General features: G+C 41.3%; 1 protein-coding gene across 4 annotated transcripts in view; it reads right to left on the reverse strand.

Moving 5' to 3' along the window:
• The window catches only part of LOC146318752 (roundabout homolog 1-like), a 142987-nt gene that overhangs the window by 20181 nt on the left and 98584 nt on the right, over positions 1 to 24222 (reverse strand). For all 4 annotated transcript variants that reach the window (XM_084730877.1, XM_084730878.1, XM_084730876.1 and 1 more), the window contains 6 exons: positions 18872 to 19029; positions 11945 to 12065; positions 9626 to 9764; positions 9396 to 9523; positions 2753 to 2877; positions 2484 to 2655 (listed from right to left, as the gene is read on the reverse strand). In XM_084730877.1, the coding sequence (XP_084587003.1) occupies positions 2484 to 2655; positions 2753 to 2877; positions 9396 to 9523; positions 9626 to 9764; positions 11945 to 12065; positions 18872 to 19029 (843 nt within the window). The remainder of the gene's footprint in view (positions 1 to 2483; positions 2656 to 2752; positions 2878 to 9395; positions 9524 to 9625; positions 9765 to 11944; positions 12066 to 18871; positions 19030 to 24222) is intronic.

Here is a 24222-nt window from a genome sequence, read left to right on the forward strand (position 1 = left end):
ATGTTCACAAAAGATCAAAGTTAGGAAGAGAGAGACAGAGAATAAAAGTAAGAAAGATGAAAGTAGAGAAAATGAAAATGAAATGCTGCCAAAAATGAAAGCCAGATAAGATGTGAAAGATACTCAGAGGCGAATTGGTAAAGAGAGAACAATGGGTTTAGGTGGCTGTGCAGGCAGTGAAGGAAAAAGAAATCAACTTTTCCCCTCCAGCGGAGAGCAACTAATCGTTCACTCGGCAGTGGGTTCTGCTGGAGCCGACTCCAATCACAACAGAAAAGCCCAACTAATAACAATCCCACTTAGATAACGGAGCTCTCTTTTCTCTCTCTTACATTTCAAAACCCAGTGGATGGGGGGTAGGGGGTTCCAGATAAATAAATAAAAATAAAAAAAAAAAGGTGATGGAAACACGCCTTGAAAACTGCCGGAGGTAATGCGGCACAGTTATTTCCATACAAATGCACCTCTACAAATGGGGATGAGAGGAATGAGGTGGGATGTAGAGAATTTGGGGGAGGGGAGGGGAGAGAGAAACAGGTACAGGCGAGAGTGTGGTGAAAAAAATTACATAAAACATGACCCCATCTTTTTTTTATTTCCATTACCTGTAACAGAGAGTGGATGCCTCTCATTTCCCTACCAAGGTGGCTGCAGAGCGCACCATCAATCTGAGCAGCAAATTAGGGCTGCAACTCAATGTGTGGATGCGCTATCTGTCTGTTTAAGCCTGAAGCAATTATCTTCATTAATTTAATATATGTACATGGTACAAAGTTACCCAGACACATGTATTCATGATTACACAGGTCATTTAATTGGGAGCGTGTAGACTTTGCTGGCGGTGTGTAATTACTGGTGTGGGCCTCCGAGCACATTTAAATTGCTTTTTGTTAAACAATTAACACAGTTTTTTCATCACCTATGATTTGGATGGCACTCCCTCAGACAACATCCCAAATAAAAGTGCCTAAAACACATTGCATGTTTCAATCCTGCAGTCTTTACCCTTTGATGCACAACATGGGCCACTAGAATTGTGTTTGTGCTGGTGGTTCCCAATGGGTGAGCCAGGCTCAGTGGCATTGGACTAGGACCTTGTTGCCTAATAAGCCCACTCAACACGTCAAGTCTGCAAACCCCCTGCAGCAGGCTGAGCAGAGGTGTAGCACAGCTGGAGAGGGAGGTAAGTTAGACCACATGAAGCACAAAATTCAAGGGCAACAGAACGCCACACCACTTGTCCCTTTAAGAAGGTGGACACCATTTGTATCATGGCTGTGTAAATAGTTAGCATGCACTACAATTCAATACCAGTGTTATTGGTTATCAGTGATATGTGTACGTCATTTGTCACAAAGTGACAAATAAACATGCTTCAGTTACAAAATGTATCAGTATTTGGTCCAAATCACTGCTAGAATAATTATTTAAAGCTACTGTATGCAATATTTCTGCATTAAAATGTCTATAAATGCTAGACATAAGTTATATATTTTGTTGAGTTGCGTACTTACATCATACCAAATGTTTCTAAAAATTTTCAAACACAGATAAATCTGTAATTTAGTCAAGGTTATGGTGCATTTCTTGTTAACCAGTGTTATCTAGTAACAGTGGCTAACAACTAAATGTAAATTAAACTATAACATTGCCTTGTCTTTTAACATGATTTCTGAGTTGTGTCAGTTTTTTCATTAGTATTGGTGGTTGTTTAACAATGTAGATAACAACTCCCATGATCCCATGCATTTTTGACCCATGCGTCTCAACTTGATGTAGTAATACATAAATTTACTTTTGTTTATAAAGTGAGACAGAAGAAATTAAAATAATGATTTGTGGTCATCAAAAAAACCCAGATATTTCATGAATATTTAATGATGAAATAAATTGGTTTCAAAAGAAATACTGCATGCCATGCATGAAATAACATGAATATGGGTCATTTTTGACCCATGTTGTGCGTTAGAAGGGGAATTTATAGATTGTGCATCAAAGGGTCAGTGCATAGAAATCTACAGTAGAATACATCACAGACTGTGTCATATTAAAGGAAACTAGAGGCGCACAGAATAATCATTATTCTATTTCCACTAGTCCTCTTTATTTAGATTAAAAAGTATGATGTACAGTTGCAAATGGGGAAATTATGTTTTTAGTGGCAAGAGAGATAAGGCCAGACACTCTTTACACACAATCACCATGGAAACAGAGCGTTTTGAGCCCGACATATCCTGAAATCCCTTCCCTCCTGAAATCCCTCCCCTGACAGTTAGTAACCAAGGCCAGCTACCACACCTATCAGGGAGGGTGGCTCTCCCCAGTCTGCAACCAAGGCCGGTGGGTAGCCTAATACACCTGCTCCACAAAGAAAAAAAAACGCAGCAGCAAAGTAGTCTGATTGCCAAATAAATTCAAGCCAGAAATATGCTGAATATAAGTCCCCCCCCATCTGCCCTCCATCACCTCTTCCCTTTACTTACAGTCTGTGACCTCCAGCAGCGCTTTGGTAATAACACTGCCAGCGATGTTGAGAGCCTGGCAGCTGTAGAAGCCGCCATCAGAGCGCTGAACATCGGTAATGGTCAAACTGCCCATCTGGGAGACGGAGAGGCGGCTGAAGGGCTGCGGAGGCTGGGAAGAGAAGAGGAGGCTCTGGAGGCGAGAGACGGAGATCACAGAGTTAGAAAGCCATTCACAGGCTGTGGTGAGTAGTGATTTAGTGTGATGACAGACTGAGGGTCAATCTCACCTCGCTGCCCTCCTTCTGCCAGAAGATAGCAGGCTGTGGGTTGCCAGTGGCCTCACACTGGAAGGTGACCGTCCTGCCCACTGTCACCACCTGGTTCCTGGGGCGTATGGCAAATGCTGGGGGCACTGCAGAGGAAGTTAGGCCCTAATTACATGGCACTGATACATTTTCATCATTCACAGTTTTTTATCATCTCAATATGAAAAGGCTATTGTAGCAAGAAACAGTCATAATTTACCATTTTAATGAAAAAAAAAGCAAATTTCTATTCATTACATACTGTACTGTATTGGTGGATGGAATTACAGTGCCAGATAGGACAATAAGAGGGGCTCATGATTTCCTGTTGCTGTCTGATGGTGGATGAGGGATGGATGACAACTTACCAGTATTGACTACAAGGGAAAAGACAAGAGACAAAAGAAAAGAGCAGTGTAATGAGTAATGAAGGCACACACAGGGAAATGGAACTACAGTACAATGATGCACTCAACAGTACTGGCACATGCTTGAATGAGTGAGAACAACAGAATTAGTATGACAGAACAGACAGACAGTAATATGAGGTGCAAACGAGAATTTTTGTTTTTTGTTTTATCACTTTTGTTCCTTTTATTAACTTTTAATTAGGGAATTATAATAATTATTGTTATATTTCAACACACAAATATGCAGAAGCAGGGAGAAAAAACAACCATGCTGACCTAAGTGTGACTTGAACAAGTGCTTTCAGGTACTGAAATTTGGCACCGATTGATTTAACATGATCATGATCATCTGTACTCTGTAAAACTGGTCTACGTGGATGACCAACTTTTTATATGTATGCTTGCATTTTTAAGCACATGAAAACAGGTTATGCTTTTGAAATATGGTTAAAATATTTCTTCAGATGCACAAAGCTCTAACGACCAAAAAAAGGGACAGGGCATGCTGTTTGGCCCCTGTTAGACCCAGCAGACTAGTTGACTGTAAGATGGGAAAAATATATGTAATTGCTGGTTTAAGTGACAGAGCCAGACAGCCTTGAGGCGTATTTGGACAAAGATATAAATCTGCTAATGAGGGCACAACCCTGTGAGGGGTGAGGAGGAAGAAGAATTGTGTCTGGGTAGAAGGTAGCTGCTGGTGCTATGCAGGCATCAGCTCTGCTAAATGTGTAGCACAAACAACCACACATTTTGAGATGAGAACTACTGTACATTTTGACATCTGTAAACTAGATTTATAGTGAAATGAATGGTTAGCTAACCAGCTGGTTTTGGAACTACTGTGAGAGGATGACTGCGGTTATTGGTCCAACATTTTTGTGTTCAAAGAATGTCTTTTTAAAAGAGTAAAGCACGTGATTTTGCATAAAAGCTGCGTTTAAGCACCCCCATCTGAAAAGATCATGTGCTGTATAAGCAACTTATTTATCTAACAGCTACTTTCAAGTTAATGCCTGAAAAAATACAGATCATGTTAATGAATGCAGTCATTCGATCTCATACTTGGGACCTGTGCAAACCTTACAATGAGTAATCTCCTTGGCCTGCAACATCTGTTTCAAATGGCAACTGTTTAATATCAACCAAATGTTCTAGGTCAGTAAAAATGATTCTGTGGTTAAGAGGACTAGAGCTATGACTGAGCCTACCGGAGGTTAACACAGAGTATTTTTTTCTATTTAATTATGAAACACAGATAGCTCTCTGTTTCCTCCCCACAATGCAACTTCAACTCATCTGACGGTTATTCCTGCCCTTCTCCATTCCCTGCCCAAATTAGCTCTGGTCCCCCATGACGCTCGTTTTCTCAGGTTTTTGGAGGGAGAGGAAGACGATGTAATTGGAACCATGTCATTTCCCAGCATGCAACCAGCCCTGCCTTATCTTTAATTAAGTCCTACTGTCCTCACAGTCTGTGTCACCCGCTGTGTCACTGCTATGTGTGTTGTGTTTATGTCTGTACACACACACGCACACACACACACATATATATGTATATGTGTGTGTGTGTATATACATACATATATATGTATGTATGTATATATATGTATATATATATATATATATATATATATATATATATACATATATATATATATACATATATATATATATATATATATATATATATATATATATATATATATATATATATATATATATATATATATATATATATACATATATGTATATGTATATATATACATATACACGGCTCTGTGTGTATGACTAAGGGAGGTGTCTTACTGCTCATTTCCTGTCTCTGATTTAAGAACTAAAGGGTGTCATTGTGGCAGGACAACTCTGACCAAATGAATCCATTTGCTGCGGTCACGTAAACATTTACTTTGCATGCTCTCCTCAGTTTATACAGGACATTACTATGAAGCTACTGTAAACAAACTGATGCAACGTCCTATACTGCTTATTATTGAGGATTGGAGTCTGCTGCAGACATTACATGACCTCACGCCAGGATGTGCAAAGGAAAAAACACAAAAACCCTGGGCGATGATTCTGCCTGTCTGTACTGTCTTTAGAGCAACAGCAGCCTGAGGCACAATAATGAAAACTAGGTCTGGATAAAAGGCAAGGTAAAAGTCACTGCCAGCTAATTTGTGACACCATGAGACACGATTAGTTCTCCAGTTAGGCGAGAAGCAGCTGTCTTGCAAATATGAAAAAAGGAATCCAGAGTACTGAAAGTCTATAGAACTATACACACCCTTAGAAATAAAGGTTCCAAAAGGCTTCTTTGTTAAAGGATGAGGTTCCACCCAGACCCTTGATACTGAAGAGCCCTTTTTCGAAGAAAGGGTTTGTTAAGGATCCTTTGTAAGACTAGGGGCCCTATCTTACGCTGATCGAAAGCGCAAGTGGAAAGCGCAAGGCGCAAGGGATTTAATTTATTCAAGGCGTGTCCAAATCCACCTTTGCCAGGGGCGGGAGTGATATGTTGCCCTGCCCCGCCCTTTGCGCCAGCAGCGCAAAGCGGAATACACCTATCAGTGTGCCCAAGTGCCCTCATTAATTCACAGGCGAGTTTAGGCCGAACATGCAATAAACCAATCAGAAAGTCAGCTCTCATCACCTTTGAGAGGGAGGTGCGCCAGCAGCGCAAGCGGAGGCAGCATGACGGCGGATTTACCAGGAAGAAACAAAGAGAAAAGATTTTTAAAGTGAGGAGACAGATTTCCTGGTTCGAGGAGTGAAAACGCGATATATGGAGACAGCAGGACGTCTCTAAAACAGCTTCACGTGTAAATAATTTATTTTACATTAACGCCTGCAAAAAACAATACAATAAATGAACCGCAAATGTCATGCAGATATGTAACTGCTTATATTTTAACCTGAAGCACGTTGAAAGTATGTTGTATTTTATCATTAATTATTTTCATCATGGTCATCATTAACTCTGCTGGCTGAGGATCGGGGGAGAGAGATGGTGCAGTAGGGAGGGGGAGGCGAACAGATCCAGTCCAGCCACGAAGCTTCCCGGTTTACGCTGGCCCTCCTGAGCCAGGTGGAGCAGATATGTGGCGGTCCGTGCTCCTCCTTCTCCTCTCCCACCCAATCCTCATCTCTCTCCTCCCATCCTCGCTCCTCTGACCCGCTGCGAAATAATCAGAGAGAGTTTCTTAAGTTTGAAGTGCGCAAAATTACGCACAGATATATCCAACCAGCTCTGATAGAAGCACACATAACTTTTTCTCTCAGGTTGGGCCGGACTTGTGCGGTCAAATATAGTGTATTTTATATGTTATAGATCATAATTGTTTAAACATTGTTTTTCTGGATCATAACAAACACGCAGACATAAACACTACAGCTGCTCCACCTGTCATGCTGACTCATCTGATAAAGACAATCAGCTGTGATCCCGTTTGCAGGTCTGCTGAGATTTATTGGGCTTTATAATTATAATAATAGTACTGTTGTACTTATTAGTGAGATTAACTTCAAAGACACGCGCGTGCACGACTTTTAAACATAAATGAAAGGTGTTTGGTGATTGTAGAGATGAGTGTGCACACCTCAGCCAAGGGCAAGACACACACATACCTGCACTATTAACTTCAATATTTACACTTTATTGCCGGTAGATATGTTCAAAGGACACTTCACTAATCGACACTCCTGTGTAGAATAAAGACTCATGTAAATTAAGGTGTTTGGTGATTGTGGAGCCATTGCGCCGCCAGCGCAAGTGATTTTGCTATCTTACGCCAGCGCAAGTACCATTTTTGCCATGTGGGTAAGATAGCAAACGCGTTTGCGCTGGGTCTGTGCCGCTGTGGGCTGGAGGTCTAAGCATGAAGGCAAAACCAAGGCGTGGCCGGGCGCGTTTGCTATCTTGTGCTCAGCGCATTGGAGTAAAACGCGCTTGCGCTTTAGACCAGCCAAAACCTGGTCGAAGCGCAAAGCCTGTGGTCTTTCAGCACAAGATAGCACCCGGCGGGCTTGGCCGAAACACACACAGGTCTTTACAATCACAAAACACAGTCATTTATGGCCATTCTCTTCCTCACACGGGAGTGTGGATTAGTTAAGTGTTATTCGAACATATTTTTTTTATCAGAAATAAAATGAAAATATTGAAATTAAAAGCATTCGCGTGTCTCGCGCTTGGCTGAGGCGCACACACGTCTCCACAATCACAGAACACTTTTCATCAATGTTAAACAGCCGTGTGCGCATGTGTCTTTAAAGATAAACTCACTAAAGAGGAAAATAATTACAATTTTAAAGCCTAATAAATCTAATTAGACCTGCGAAGGGAGCACGGCCGCGATCACACCTGTCTGATCGTCTTTATTGGATGAGTCAGCATGACAACTGGAACAGCTGTAGTGTTTGTGTCTGCATGTTTGTTATGATCCAGAAAAACAATGATTGAACAATTATGATCTATAATATACAAAATATACAAGACACTATATTTGACCACAGGACTCCAGCCCAACAGAGAAAAAAGTTATGTGTGCTTCTATCAGAGCTGGTTGGATAGATCTGTGCGTAATTTTGCGCACTCCAAACTTCAGAACAGAACAACTTGTTTCGCAGCGGGACAGAGGAGGGAGGATGACAGGAGAAGAAGGAGGGCCACAGACCTCCGCTTAACTGCTCCTTCACCTGGCTCAGGTGGACTCCCCCACTCCTCAGCCAGCAGAGTTAATAATGATGATGATGCTAATAATTAATTATAAAATACAACACAATTTCAAGGTGCTTAAGTGTAAAACATAACCAGTTACATATCTGCATGACATTTGCAGTTCATATTTATTGTATTGGTTTTTGCAGGCGTTACTGTAAAGTAAACTATTTCGGCGTGAAGCTGTTTTGGAGACGTCCTGCTGTCTCCATATATTGCGTGCTCTTGCACATTCTCTTCTCGAACCAGGAGATCTGTCTCCTTGCTTTGAAAATCTTTTCTCTTTGTTTCCTCCTGGTAAATCCGCCGTCATGCTGCCTCCACTTGTGCTGCTGGGCACCTGCCTTTTAAGAGGTGATGAGAGCTGACTTTCTGATTGGTTTATTGCAAATTCGGCCTAAACTCGCCTGTGAATTAATGAAGGCACTTGGGCACATCTGATAGGTGTATCCTGCTTTGCGCTGGTGGCGCAAAGGGCGGGGCAGAGCAAAATATCACTCCTGCCCCTGGCACAAGACGGCAAAGGTGGATTTGGACACGCCTTGAATAAATTAAATCCATTGCGCCTCCCGCTTGCTTTCGATCAGCACAAGACACGACCCTAAGGCACAAACACGTTTTACTCCAATGCGCTGAGCACAAGATAGCAAACGCGCCCGGCCACGCCTTGGTTTTGCCTTCATGCTTAGACCTCCCGCCCACAGCGGCACAGACCCAGCGCAAACGCGTTTGCTATCTTACCCACATGGCAAAAATGGCACTTGCGCTGGCGTAAGATAGCAAAATCACTTGCGCTGGCGGCGCATTGGCTTTGCGCCGGGCGTAAGATAGGGCCCTAGGGGTTCCATTAAGAAACATTTTCATCCAAAGAACCTTTTTGAAAGAAATAATTCTTCATGGACTGTCCCTGAAGTCTTTCGTCAAGGGTTCTTTGTACCAGATTATAAAAGGGTGGGTAAGACCTTTGAAATATAAAAGGGTTCTCTGAAGAACCTCCATTCTGGTTTCTTGGTAAAACCCTTGGACTGTAAAAAGGTTTTCGGTGGAACCCCATGGGTGGTTTCTTAATAGCATACAAAATAGTGGCACTCACTTACATATAGTGTACTTGTTTATTGCAGGAAAACAAACACCAAACTTGTTAGCACCTTTGGAAGGTGGAAAAGTTCTGGATAGAACCCCCACAGTGGGTCCTGGGTGGAACTATTACACCATAGAAGAGTTCTCCTTTAGAACCTCTTATTGGTGGTTCTGGGTAAAACCTTTCACAGATATTTCTAGTAGTAGTAGTAAAGTATAACCCTTTATGTTGAGTTCTAGGGTGAACTGTCTGAAAGGGTTCCAAGTGGAACCTTTAAAAGAAGGTTCTACCAAAAACCAAAAAATGAAGAACTCTTTATGGTTTTACTTAGGTCCACCTTTATTTCTAAGAGCATAGAGAAGAGAAGGTGCTGCTGTTAGAGGGCATTACATGCAAGGGGTGGGTTGTACTGACCGTGTACAGTGAGCGTGGCGGATGCTTCAGATTTTCCAACCATGTTCTCCACCACGCATGTATAGGAGCCCTCATCTGAAGAGGTCACTTGGCGAACAATCAAGGTATGGTCCTCTAGGATTTCAAATCTGTAGGCAGGACGGACACACACAATCAGGAGATGAAAGAGAAAGTTGAAACACCACGTTTGCATGGTAAATTAATGTGCATAGAGGCCCTTTGTGCATTACCTGCCCTTAGGCAGGTCAGAGTCATCTTTCCTCCAGCGGACAGTGGGAACAGGGTCTCCTTGAACAACACAGTGGAACTCCACGCTCTCATCTGCCAACACCACCACACTGCTGGGCCGCTTCACGAAGGTCGGCCGCTCTGGAGGGCACAAACATCAATATGATCATCACTGTCATGAATGTCCCTGCACTTTTTCATGTTACTGTCATACTGATTCCATCATTTACTTGTCTATTCTTCAGAAAAAAAACTCTTTGTGTAGTTATTGTAGCTTATCTAAACTTCACTGTACCAATTGTAATAATGTTTTTTTTGTATACTCTTTTGATTTAGAGTTTTATTTTGTTTGCCGGAATTATAGCAAAATAATGACATTTACATTCAGATTATATATATAGAGAGAGATATATATATCATATATTTATATGTGATCTACATGGTCTAAAGTGCATTACGCAAGTGCATTTAGGGCATGTCCAACTCCACTTTGCCATTTAAAGAGTGCATAATTTGAACATAAGGTAAAGCGCAAGGTCCAAAGGGGTTTTTTGTCTCTTAATTATTAATAGGTGTGTTTTGGGCATAACATGAACAAAACCAGTTAGAATATCATCTCCCATTCACTTTAAGAGCCAGGTGTGCTTGCCCCTCCTTCTCTTTGCCATTTCAGAGATGGATTCAGCAGATTGGAGAAATGAATAGGGATGCTGAAATGCCCTTGTAGTAATGGAAGCACTGTGGTTAATCCACAGGTTGAACTTGGGCGGTCTGGGTCATAAAAATTAACATTATGATCAACAGGAGATGTGTAGGGTGAAGTTTTTCCTATTGAAAGAAAGTGTGCACATTTATGCACATGACACAGCAGCATGACAACTGTGCATGGAGACTTTACTACATTAATTACTGAAAACAGCTGCTCTAATCATTAAAATAAATAGTTAGAGAGCACTCATGCATCAGTGCAACATATAATAAAGAAATCACCTGCAAAGCATTCACTGATGAACAGCATTCATGATTATGATTTAGCATGATTTTAATGATTAGAGGCTGTTCTGAATCATTTTAAACATTTCAATGCATGTGTAATGTTACTACAAAAAAAACCTGTAAATATTTAAACAGCAAAACTAAAACATGTAGTTAGAGGAAACAGAGGAAATACATTTTTTAGAAAGCTCTGATGGAAGTTAGGATTTGTATGGCTGCTTTACTACAAACAATTTCACTGTATGAACTTTGACTGTGTTAGAGCTCTGCTAGAGTTACAGCTCCTCTGACTCGTGCATAAATGTGCACAGCTCTCTCTTAATGGGCAGATTCTTCATCGTGTTTCACTCACCTGTCTATTAATTTATATGACCTGTGGATTAACTGCAGGGCCCTGTTGACTTTAAGTGTTTGTTCGTTAATGGGGCAATCGATTTCTGTTGCCTCAAGATAGCAATGCGCCAACAATGGGTGCAAGTATAGTATATTTGCTCCCTACACAATGTGGGTGTGAAAATGACAACTGCTTTGTCAAAAAATAGCAATGACAGATGTGCTTTGCACCACTTTGTGCTGGGCAAATGATAGAGCTCCATATGTTAAATCGCAGTCACTCATCTATCTTGTGAAGTATGGAAAACATTTTTCTTTTTTTTTTTTGACAGAAACACTTTTTATTGGAACATTTGATCAACAGTAACTAAAAATACTGTCTGCATCCATCACTTCAACCAACTACTTGACGAATTATGAAAGGTCAACTACATATTGCAATAATTGTTTTGAGAAATGTAATATTCTAGTGACAATCATACGTCGGCCTCTAGAGTCATCTATTATGCACAGCCTGTTCAACAACATATTTTGACCTGTGCCTGCATCCAGAGGAATTATTCTCATAGCCTTGAATGGCTCTATGAGGCACTATACTCCCAACCTCAACCAAGGTCATCTAATCATGTGATACTGATAAGAGCTCTATTCTGATGGGAAATATTTGGTGGGGGATGGAGAAGAGAGGCTGGAAACAGGCATGTGGGATTGGGTTGTTGGAGGTAGCATGGGGAGCTCTTGTGCTGGAAGGTTGGAGGGGCTGTAGTGTTGAATGTAGCAGCGGTAGATGTTCAGCACGTTTGGAAAGAAAACTCTCTACAGCAGGGCAGATTGGATGGCAGTGCTGCATAATCAATGTAATTAATGGGTCATTATAGCCCAGTGACAAAGACCTCACATAGCGGACTGCCAAACTAAACCACTGTGAACTGAGAGGGTACTTAGACAAAGTGAAGCACTGTAACATTGTGAAATGCAATCGCAGATTTTACCTAGCACAGTGAGTTCAGCAATCTCACTCTCCCTCTCTCCCACCATGTTGGTTCCGACGCAGATATATTTCCCTGCATCGCTCTTCCTGGTGTTGGTGATCATCAGCTTGCCACTGCGAATCTAAAAGAAAGCACAAAAAATATTTGCACAGCTATTTTGCACAAAATCTTATTATACTGTGTTTGTGAGTTATAATGCATGGGTCTACAACACCTCAAGAATCCTCAGAGTTACTGTTACTGTAGGGGGGGCACCGATTTATTGCTTGAGTTTTTTTTTTTATTCGTCTGAAAATATACATTAACATCCAACCCAGAACATAACATACATACTTCTAATCCAACACATTATTTTGGAGATAATTAATTAATTAGATAGCTAATTTTAGCAAAATGCTGGGTAAGTGACTAGCAAAAGTGATGTAGAAGTTAGGGTTTTGCTGACATTAACTATCATACGTCACTTGCGAGTATATGATTGATGTAGATCAGCTAGCTAGTTAGGTAGGTAGTGTTTTGCTAGCATTAGCTAAGTCAAATGTGAATATATGTGGCTTTTACAGGTCCCCCGAAAATGTCTTTTAAACATATTTAAAATAGAGTTTTCTTTTCAACATACACCTGGCACATAGCATATTTAAGTACAGGAGACAGGGAAGTTCCACGGGGTACTAAACACGATCAACTGTCATTGGTGCATAGGGCAAAGAGGGGTGGGACTTACGAAGGGTCAGTTAAATGTATTATTACTCATGTGCAGTACAGACACTGGTGAAAGTGCAGAGGGTGAAGCTAACACAGCTAACTTTAGCTATGCTACAACTGCTGGAAATGAGAGTAGACCCAAAAATATTTCATTTCTGGGTCCCTGCTTCATTCCTCTATCAGCTAAGGGGTCCACGGGCTGAAAAATGCTAAAGATCCCTTTACTAATGCATAAAATAATATGACAAAATGCACCACAGCTAACATGTTCTCTGTGGACATGATTACTTTAATGCACAATGCCACCCACACATAATCACATCTTTGGTTCTTATCTTCCATTTTAAAAATATAAATTTTTATGCACTTGATGGCATAACAGCAAGTAGTGTTGTGTTGTGTGTGTGTGTGTGCTTGTGTGAATCTGTATGCATCTCTTTATCTAAGGAATAGAATTTGCGCTGCCTTTCAAGCTGTGCAGAAGGTCACCCATTATGAAATTACATAATTCATATCTAGCGCTACATTAGCACAGAACCCTGGGAACAAAGACGCTGCCTCTTTGTAGAGACCTTCCTCAGATGTTCAGACAGCCCACTTTGCCTTTCCAAAACTTTTACCTTCTCTCTATACTGATATTTGCACACACACACACATGCACACAGGCACGCTAACACACACAACAAAGAGTTGGAAGATATATACACTCCATACTGTTTTCATTCTTTTCATAACCTCTCCACCATAAGCCTCCATAGACCTTGGTAGCTGTCTTTATGGTGCTTTTGAGTGTGAGCTACGGTACTGACAGTCTGCAGCTACCCGGTGTTAGAGGTGATACTAGAGTAGCAGTGAACAGATGAGAAGTGCAGCTCTGGCATGTGTGCTGTAGCGGGAATGCTGATGTGAAGACCTCAAAACAAACTCAAGGCCATTCTCTACACCCAGACATCTGAAACCTCCCAGCCATCAGCCTCAATTAAACTTTCAGCCCCTTTATTATGATTTAAGATGGCTTTTTCCCTACCCACACTAAGCAATGGAATCAATCTTTTCATAGACACACATAGCCCTTAATAGCACAGTTCTGTTATTCCTTAACAGGGGTCATAGGTCACGGCCGCCTGCAGTGCCGCGTCCGTGAAGCAGAGACTCGGCATCATGCTAGACAACACCTGGCATGGCGAGCACTCTCCCCTCACTAGCTTACAGATGGAATACATCATTAAATTGCTGCTGCAGGGATGAAACCAACAGCCTTTCATTTATTAGTCATCTTCCCTCCAGGCTAACCTTCAACCACAAGCAGCTCACACTGTACACCAAATAAATAACCAGCACCAAGAACGGCCTAACTATGGCTGACATTCCAAATCTATTGCAAACGATGTGGTTTCAAGAGGAAGATTTAACAAACTGTGGTGTCACTTGTGGTTGTATGTACTTTTCATAGACAATGCCAACCACTAGTAATCACAAGGAGCAAGTGGGGAAAATTTGGGACCTGGTATTGCTGACTCAGCCATTCCTGTCAGTATTAGATGGATTAAGTTTAAATGTGCTGACTCACATTAGAGGCACTGCACAATGTTCTATATATGACTTAAAACATAATTGCATGATTGCACCCAAGATCAGGGGTGTTTATACTGCCATGCATGAGCCATGAATGATATCATCCATCATTGTTGGAATCCTAGCAACAAAGACAGGCTGCATGTTTTGGGCATTGACTGTATACAGATGGACGACATGTCTCTACTTCTTCCCACTTCCCCCAAAAATATCCCGGATACCAGTGTGAATAGGGTTTGAAATATGGGGACGCTACAGGGAGTTCGGCTCCCCTGAAGAGATATGAGCTCCCCAGATAGCCTCATTTGAAAAAATTAGTAGGCGCTCTAAAATATTGTAATTTTTGGGACCACTTTTTAATGTAAATTTATATTTTATGCTCCTGAAATAAAGATCGGCCTAATAGTAAAGCACAACTTACAGGTTTAACTGCACAATTGCTCTGATTGGCTAGACCACTCCAGGAGTTGGCTTAATGCAAACATTGTTTAGCCATGGTACTAACTGGCACTACAAACCAGTCAGGACCAGGAGAAGAGTGACTCAGCCACGGCAGCTCACATTTTATTGTTCCCCGTGTTGTGGGAAGTCTGTTTCCCTGTCGATATGTGTTTCTCCTTACCTTAACCTCAACCTAACCCAACCTTACTCCCTCACAGCGGGGTTCTGTGAGCACGACGGGCCAGCTGGATAACCAGCAGCTCCCACAGGTGCAAGCTTGCCGTCGAGCCAGTGTTCTGGGTAGGGTTAGGGATAAAGCTGGAGTGAGGTTAAGTTGACAAAAATGTGAGCTGCCATGGCTAAGTCACTCATCTCCCATTCTATACAGGGTTGGGATCATAGCTAGGTAAACATTAGCTTTTAATCAAAGTTTGGATTGTGTAGCCAATCAGAGAAGTTCTTCCAGCAAGGCATACTGACTATGCACATCCAGTGAGTCAGTTCAGTTACTCCCATGCATACATAGGGGCACAGTCAACAGGTTACACACCATACATACATGTAGCAGGGCTTAGCTGTCAATCATGACATGAAACCTCCTTTATATATCATCATATAACTAATTAAAACCAAACTGATCACAAACATTAACAATTAAACATTCATCAGTGTACAAGCTGACTAAAATGACAGAAATCGTCTTGGGGAAAAATTTATTTGTCATTTACCTTTAAGTTTTTACTTTGGCCCATGTTCCATGGTCTTGTCTAGACAGTAACAGTAACAGTAACAGTATTTTTTTTGTCCCTAAATATTAAAGGTAAACTATGCAGAAAAACACAATGCATAGACTCATACAAAAATAATCCCCTCCAATCATCACCAATGAGCCACCAGAAGTGTACTTTCTTATTTTCTCATTATTACCTTGAGCCCCAATTCAAAATGTCAGTATTTGACATCCTGAAGAGGAGACTCAACAATCACCTCATCTTTCTGACGTTTTTACAAAATGCAACTGAGTGTTCTCACATTACAAATTATAGTACAACAACAACCACATATATATGGGATTGTTGGTATTAACCCATATAGGGTTAATACCTAGACATGACCATGTCCCATTCATTAATTTGCAGGGGGCTGGATTTATGATCTTTAGTGCAGCCAGCCACGAGGGCGTGATCAAGATGTTTCGGTGTCACTTTTGGGGTGTCGTGATGTTGTCCATATTTATATACAGTCAATGGTTTTGGTAAACAGTGACAATATTTTTTTTTACAGAATTTCATTGGACCAAAAATAAACACACATTAAAATGTAAACTGAATATTTTAGCTTATTTTATTTTGTAATATAGTTCAGCTATTTGCACATGCAGGAGGAGAGAAATTGCTTGAAATTAAAAAACAGTTATTCATAAAAATAAACTGGTATAACAGCAAATATGAACCTATGATGTGCAGGATAATTTATCCAATTACTTGAATGTCACTGGATAAATTTATTATTGGCGCATGATCTTTCCCATACTGTAGTTTTCCACTTCATTGAGTAAGCACGAATATTTTCATTAGATGCATATTAAAATCAGGTGATTGAGGTCACTCAGTTGAACCCTGGATAAAGAGATTTGTGTCTTAGATTCATCGAACATCCTTCTCCTCTTGGACTGCTGAGTCTACGTAATAACTCTCTCTTAATGAACCAACACAAAACCAATGTAATGATGTCAGTAAAGTATTCCTCCAGGACTGCAAAGATGATCTCGCTCTAACCAATGACAGTGACTAATGCTATACTTCTCTCTGCAACTGTTTGCTGTAAATACTGCTGCACACTAGTAACTTTAGCAGCTGATTAAAGAGCAGACCAAGCTCTTTTTTATTTCCTGGACTGACCGCTCCGCGTTTTTAGCAGCAGTTCCACTGCGAAGAAATCCAAATGTGGTTTGTCTATCTTCCATCTCGGACACTGAAACCTCAGCTTTCACTTCTGCTCTGTTTCAGTCACTGTGCTCTCTTTCTTCTTCACATAGCCTCAGATGCCCTACAGGCACGCACACACTCTGAAGCTGCTTATAGTGTGATTTACATGTGCTTTTCTGTATAAAGGCACTCGGCTTTTTTAATTAAAACCCATAAATCATGCTTTTCCTGTGTGAGAGTCTTCAAAAACTCACTATTAAGAATTAACTCACAACTTTATCTGCATATCAGTATTAATAAATGATGGTCCAAGCCACAGGGGGGACACTCAAAAGAATGGGAAGTAGCCATGAATAACTTGCGGTGGACTCCTTTGGTCTTTGTACAGTAAGTGATGTCTTTGAGTGAACTCTCATGGCAAAGACATATTTCCATATAGAAAAGATGATTAGGGAGGACAAAGACAGGCACGCACAAAGTACAAAGCAAGAAGAACCCTTTGTGTTTCCCTCAGAGGAGCCTCCCCCCTGGCTCTGATCCACGCCTCTCTTTAAATCAGAGATAGCTGCTCTGTCCATCACAGTCCCCCAGAGAGACTCTACCTGTCACTCGGCACTAACGTGAGCTTTGAATCTGCTCCTGTGCGTCCCCGGGAGCACGCACAAGACAGTCAAATAAACAAATCCACACACACACACAGGCACACATGCAGACAAAATCCTGGATCTGTTCTTGAGTTAAAGGAATCAGAAGCCTGTCCTTGCTGGCCTGACCCATCAGATGCTTCTGGGTTTGGAATTAGTCCAGTGTGTACAAAAACATGAAAATAAAACCACTGCTGTGTTCTACACGCCACATGACAACTTAATGTATCAGATTAACAGCATGCTGTAGCTCATATGATGACACCTACTGGTGTCAGCTTGTTGTTTTCTGTAATTGTGAATTTCTGCCTTCAGGCATATCAAAAAGCAATATATTTTGCATGTGCACTAGTTTTCTCTTGGTATTTTCAGCTCTGTGTGAGATCTCAGAGAAGGCATGGGTACAGATGAAGTTATTATTTAGTGTTCTCATGACCACAGGGCAATTATTTTGTGATTTGACTTGACAAGATTGCTTTTCCATACTCCAAAATCACTGAGGTGAGAGGTATTTAGTTCTTTAGAGAACTAAATCCCAAAGATTTACACCAAGTAGCTTGTACAGCACAATCCATGTTTTGTGAAGCCATGTGATTAATAGAATCTGAAGAGATAAAATGTTTTGTATCATGTTGATGTACCAACTGGTATCTTTTTATCAATTGCTATTTTCTGCGTGAACTATCCCTTTAAGAAAGTGATTGTTAACTGGGAGGCTGCCAAAGTTTCCCATCTGGCCTGCAGAATGGCCACTGCAATACATGTGCAATTTTACAAGCTGGTATAATTCCCAGAAAAAAATTAAAAACATTTCCTACTGCTGCAGCTTCACTTCAAAAGCATTTAACCGGTGAAACGTGATACTTTTATTATGAGTAGCCACAGGAAATGCAACGTGTTTTGTCATTGAGCTTAGCATTTATTGTTCAGCAAAAATGTGTTTATGAAAAAAGACAACAGCCGTTCTCTGCATTTTTTGACAGTCGGTCAGTTTGACATATCAGAGAATAACAAAACAAGACGGAGCAGCCACGGTCAGCTGTTAGATGAAGGGCTGCGGGCGACAGACTGCACACCTCCAACTTCTCAACTCCTTTCACCGTGACCTGTTGTTCACAGGTCCACGTCATGTCCAGCAGAAAATCATATCACATCTGCTCAGAGGATGATGAAAAAAAAAAAATCAAAACGACAACCATTTGTTTTGCTGCCCCCAGAATTATGTGAGCTGTAGTATTAAACCACAGGTGTCACATGCACAATAACAGTGCAACTATATCGTAGCACTAAAACCAGTTGAGGCTGATTAGTATTTCCTGCCAATCAGGACTGCATTTTGCAATTACCTTTCCAGATATTACAGATCACTCCTCAGTGAACTGCCTCCTAGGCAGAGCTCTACAAACATTTTCTAATTAACGATCAAGTATATATTTTCTCTTTTACATTTTTTTCTAACAAAATCAAACAATAATGGGTTCATTAGGCTTACTTCTTTTTTTTTTTTTTACATCCAGATCCCTACAGTGTATGCTTAGAAAAAATGTGGCCCTTAGACAAATGTAGCTGATGACCCCTGCTTTAAGGTCTCAATATGATATGCAGTATTTAAGGTCAAAGTGGTCATCTCTTACTGTGATTCGTTCATCTCTGTCATCTAAGTTGGCACCATCTTTCCTCCAGGAGATCGTGGGTTCAGGGTGGCCACGGGGAGGTTGGCACTCCAGCACCGCAGGCTCACCCACCGCCACCATAACGTCCACCGGGTTCTGTCTGAAGTCATCGCGTAAAACTGGAAAAGCAAACAGAGAAGCAGAACAGTCAATAGGCGGAACTTAATGATGTTTGACTGTGATTTGACAATTACACATCATAATATTTGCTCTTATTGTTTATGCCTTCAAGTGGGGACGTATTTATCGTGCCAGCGCAAAGACTGTCTTTCAGTGACTGACTGATGTGGTATTAACAGCTTTTACAAGTGGGAATTTCAATAGTCTTGAGTGCCGACGCACTGTATGTTGATTTTGTTTTGTGTCAGCGCTCAGGGATATTGCTTTTATTCATTTTTTAGATTATGTTTTCTGCTGTCTACCCTTCTCTTGTTCCTAGTATGGCAATGAAAAACACAAAACACAAAATTATCGCCACTTTTTGGCCAAGGGGACCCAGGCCACTGTAAGTATTATTGTCAGTTACTTAGCAACAGTGTTCACAAGACTTAAACCACTTAAACAGCAGGATATTGTGACTTTGTATTTCAAAAATACAACCTTATGTGGTCCATTTACAGGCAGCATAAAAAAGTGTTGTTTGATAGCTCTGTCCATGATATATTTTAAGAGCTGTGCACCAACTCTTGCCCAAAATACCCCCACTGTGATGAGCTGTTAATGTTTCTATTATATCATATATATGATACGTGATTCATGTAAATCAAGACTGCAATATAACTGCCAAATCTACCAGGATGCCTCCTGTGGTTACTCCCTTACTCAAGCAAGGGACAAGGTCTATTGAGAAAAGCTGCTGAGAAAGCTGCTTGTCTGAATGGCTGACAGTAAGACAAGAAGATACACTGCCACAGTGCAATGCGGAAAGGTGAGATCCAGACGGCTCCACTCGCAGACAGCGGAAAGCCACCACAGCAAATTATCATCTTTCCACAACGAGTAGCCTGCACACAGAGAGAGAACGAGCCCGCCAGCCAGAGGCTGAACTGGAGACAAAGCAAACTCGCATCCACTCCAAGAAGCCCCAGCAGAAGAGTGTGATTTCTGGTGGCCACAGGCAGCTCCTTCCTGTCTCCACCAGAGACTGTATATAAAGGTCTTCACTGTACACCCTAAAGCTGCAAACAGCACGAGGAGGAGCAACAAGGGATTCTAAAACCTTAAATGTGTCAAAAAATCAACCAGAGCTCTAAGCTTTAGCATACACTTTTAGAAATAAAGGTTCCAAAAATGTTCCTTCTGAGAAGCTGAGGTTCTACCCAGAACCATTTGCTTCTGGGTAGAACCTCAGCAAGAAGGTTTTTGCAAGAAAGGGTTTGTTAAGAGCTCTTTGTAAGACAAAGGGTTCTATTAAGAAGCCTTTTCATCCAAACAATGTTTTTTAGAAAAAAAGAGTTCTCTGAGGATAATTAAAATCCTTAAAGAACTCCTCAAGGATTCTTTGGACCACAGTATAAAATGGTTCTCAGTAAACCCCTCACGCAGGTTTCTACATAAAACTCTTGGAACCCACTGGGTGGGTTCTAGATAACACCCTTGTAATACAGACAGATCCTCGAAGGAACTTCCCAGTTGGGTTCTAGATGAAACCCTTGGAAAATTAACAGGTTCTCTGTAAAAAATAAAATTAAAAAAACCCTGGGTTATAAAAGCCTCCTGGAATATAAAAGGATCCTTAGTAGAACCCCCTGAGGGTTATAAATCTGACCATTTGAATTTGAGAAGGTTCTTGGGAGAACCCTCCAGGCTGGGTTCTAGATAGAACCCTTGAAATATAAAAGGGCTCATGGTAAAACCCCCTATGTGGGTTCTAGATCAAACACTTGGAAAATAAAAAGGTTCTTGGTAGAATCCCCCTTGTTAACACCCTTAGATGATGGTTCTGGCTCTGGATAGAACCCCCAGAGAGGATTCTAGGCATAACCATTCACAGATGGTTCTAGGTATAACTCTTTGTGTTGGATTCTAGGTAGAACTCTTTTGTCCTTTGTCAAGGGTTCTACCACGAGGCATAGAGGGTTCTCCCATAGGGACAAGCCAAAGAACACTTTATGGTTCTAGTTAGCACTTTTGTTTCTAAGAGTTTGGAACTATTTGCTAAATTACACCAAAAAAGAGAACAGATTTGGGATGTGTGAAAGAGAAAAGCAGTACATCATGAATGAAAACAACCTTTGTTTTATAGAACTGTGTGAATTTCTGCTCCTGATGAGGTGAACAACATGTGCTAATGTAGACGCCTGTGCATGAGTGACTGCTGTTAAGCATTCCCAGTCTTAAATTACAGGGGGGGGCTTAGAACCTGAACAAGCCAAGGGAGCTGAGCCAACACAGAGAGAGCAGAACAGCAGAACTCAGTACAGCCGGGTTGGGGTGAAAAGACAGGAAACAATGAGGAAAAGACCTAATCACTCCCAGATGGCGGCAACTCGTTCACCTCTGGCTACGGATTTGTACATAACGCCGGACAAGCAGGCCCGAGATGCCTGATGAGCACCGTGGATATGAGAGAACAAATTGGGATGACCTTCTAATTGGAGGTGGTTTTTTGGCCCTTGCACTTCTTTGAGCTCCACTGTGCTGCTCTGCCCCTGTGATCCTCTGAGCAGGGTTGCGACTGGCTGACTGCAGTCGACTGTGAGTACTGATGGGAAACAGCTGTCTGACGACCCCCTCACCACCGCCGCCGACACCACCACCACCACCACCGCCGCCGTGTCACATGATAAAAGGCATTCCTCGTGGGACACAAAAACATGGTTGAGGTTACTTCAGACAGGAAGAAAGTGAGACCATCACAACTGCTTGTACTGTGTGTATGTGTGCGTGTGTGCATGCTGATTGATTGACTGATACTATCTTATAATTCCAATAGCAATCAGGTTTCACATCTGGTTTTACTATCATGTGAGGTCCAAATGTCTCCATAGGATCTGAAAGCTTGGATTATTTCACTCAAACCCTTTCATTAAAGATTTATTTTTGGTGAGGAGTTAGTGTAAGAAATAAGGTAAGGAGAGCTAAGGGTTAAAGCAGAGTAAGCCTATGCAGGTTAGCGAAGAATGTTCTAGTAAATGTTCATGTTTTTGTGTGTACGTGAACGAGGAAAAGTTGGCACTTTTTTCAATGTTATATTATCGTGCTGGGTAAGCACACAAATAATCTGGAACATGTGTTTGTAAAACTGACTGTTTATATTCTCGGAAGGGAGAATGCATCTGCTTATTAAGTCATAATAAGAAATTATGCATGCCCAAGTTAAAACCATGCAAGCATACACAAATGTAAGCACTCTGATTCTTAAAACCTAAATTATGCTAAAACAGTTTTCAACAGTCTGTACTCTCTGAGTGATGTTGCTGACAACACTGTCCAACCCTAAATCACTTAAGTCATTGGTAATTGCAAAAACAGACTTCATTTGATGGATACAAACATTTTTAAATGTTGCAGGGTGGTTAATTAAAGGAAAATGGGCTGGAATACCAATGTGGCTATTTGCACCTGGCCGTGGCATGGCAGAGACAAGCACCCAGCAATGCAATGCAATGCAATGCATAGCCAGCAATGATATTTGCACCTGGGGTGTAAATATTCAATGTGACTATTTACACCCGCATGGGACAAACCATGATGTTTTCCTAAGTCTTACCACAAAGGTGGTAAGATTTAGGAAACCTCATCTAACTGTGACTTAAAACTGAAAATAATCATTTACAAACTCTACCAATAAGTCAACTAAGTTTAAAATGAATAAAAATGAACACTGACTTGTAATTTCACACTAGGCTATGATCCTTCCTACCTAGGATTCAAACCCTCTCCTGTCCTGTGCTTAACCCATTCATGCACATGCATGCCTCTTTGAAGCAGCACATTTGTCGCAATTTATATCTAGCCAAAACTGGTTGGGTGTGATAGCAGAATAGCTGCTGTGTGCCTTTGCTCCACTGGGTACAAATAGACACTCTAATGGACTCTAATAGACACTCTACCAAAGTGACTATTTGCACCTCAGTGACAATAGGCACACAGCAGCTATTCACACCCAACCTCATTAGTCTAGCTATAAAGAGCAACATATTCACTGTAGGTAAGTGGTTGAATGAGTTAATCACAGGACTCTCATGTAGAAGAGTAGGGACTATGTTTTGTCTCTGCCATTTGGGTGTAAATAGCCACATTGGCTATTACACACCAGGATGTAAACAGCATTGTCGGCTATGCCATCCTAGGCTATATTTACATCTGGGTGTAAACAGCCACATTGGTTATTCCACCCTGGGTCCAAGTAGCGACAATGGCTATTTGACATTGGCTATTGGCTGGGGCTACACCACAGGTGCAAATAGCATTGTTGGCTATTGACACCTGGGTGCTTCTCTCTCTCATATTAGTGTATATACACCCAGGTGTAAATAGCCACACTGGCTATTCCTTCTAGGTGCAAATAGCATCTGCTTTAATAAAATGTAGACTGCAATGACTTCCCTGATTTCAAAGACATTTAGAGAATTATGCACAGAACAGTCGCCACAGATTAAACCCTTTTTCTTACCTCTGCTACAAAAAAATAGAATAATGTCCAGTCTTTTCTCAGCATGCTTTGATTGCATTAATATTCCTCCTGTAGCTCCCTGTCAACTTCAACAAATAAATCTTTTACTTTACTCTCATCTTGTTCTCCCTTCTTCGCCTCTGTATTCTAAGGCTTTTTGATATCATGTCTGTTTTGTTATTGTCAAATCATTATTGTTTATTTCACAAGTTGCTCACATGTGAATTTCACAGGTTTTCAAAGCCATTCATAGCATGTGGGATCTGGCGTCTGACAGTGAAACCCACCTCTGCAGCTTCTGAAGCCAACTCAGCTCGCCTGTTTAGCTGCAGCTTTGCACCTCTCGCTGTCTCCCTCCAGATGAGAATCTCATAGCCCACTTCAAAGCATCAGCCCTTGGCCTCACAACCCCTGGATCTGACAGTGTCTGACTTGTTGTTAGTCCTCTGGAGCCTGAGCCAGAGCTTGAAAGGCCTACTGCAGCCGAGCTCCAATAATCCTCTCCGCAGAGTCCAACTGGACCAAAAGGAACACAATCTAACCACACAGGGAGGGGCAGGAAGGGGCACACACAGTAACCTTATCACGCTACATCACTGCATGAGACAGCCAGAGGCACCTTTTGTCACCACAGTCAAAACTAACCCCCCTTTGTTACTACATTTTGTATTCAGAGAGCTTTTACATACTGCTG

This window comes from Lutjanus erythropterus, chromosome 11 (assembly GCF_056507025.1).
Source record: "Lutjanus erythropterus isolate fLutEry1 chromosome 11, fLutEry1.hap2, whole genome shotgun sequence".
Lineage (NCBI taxonomy): Eukaryota > Metazoa > Chordata > Actinopteri > Lutjaniformes > Lutjanidae > Lutjanus > Lutjanus erythropterus.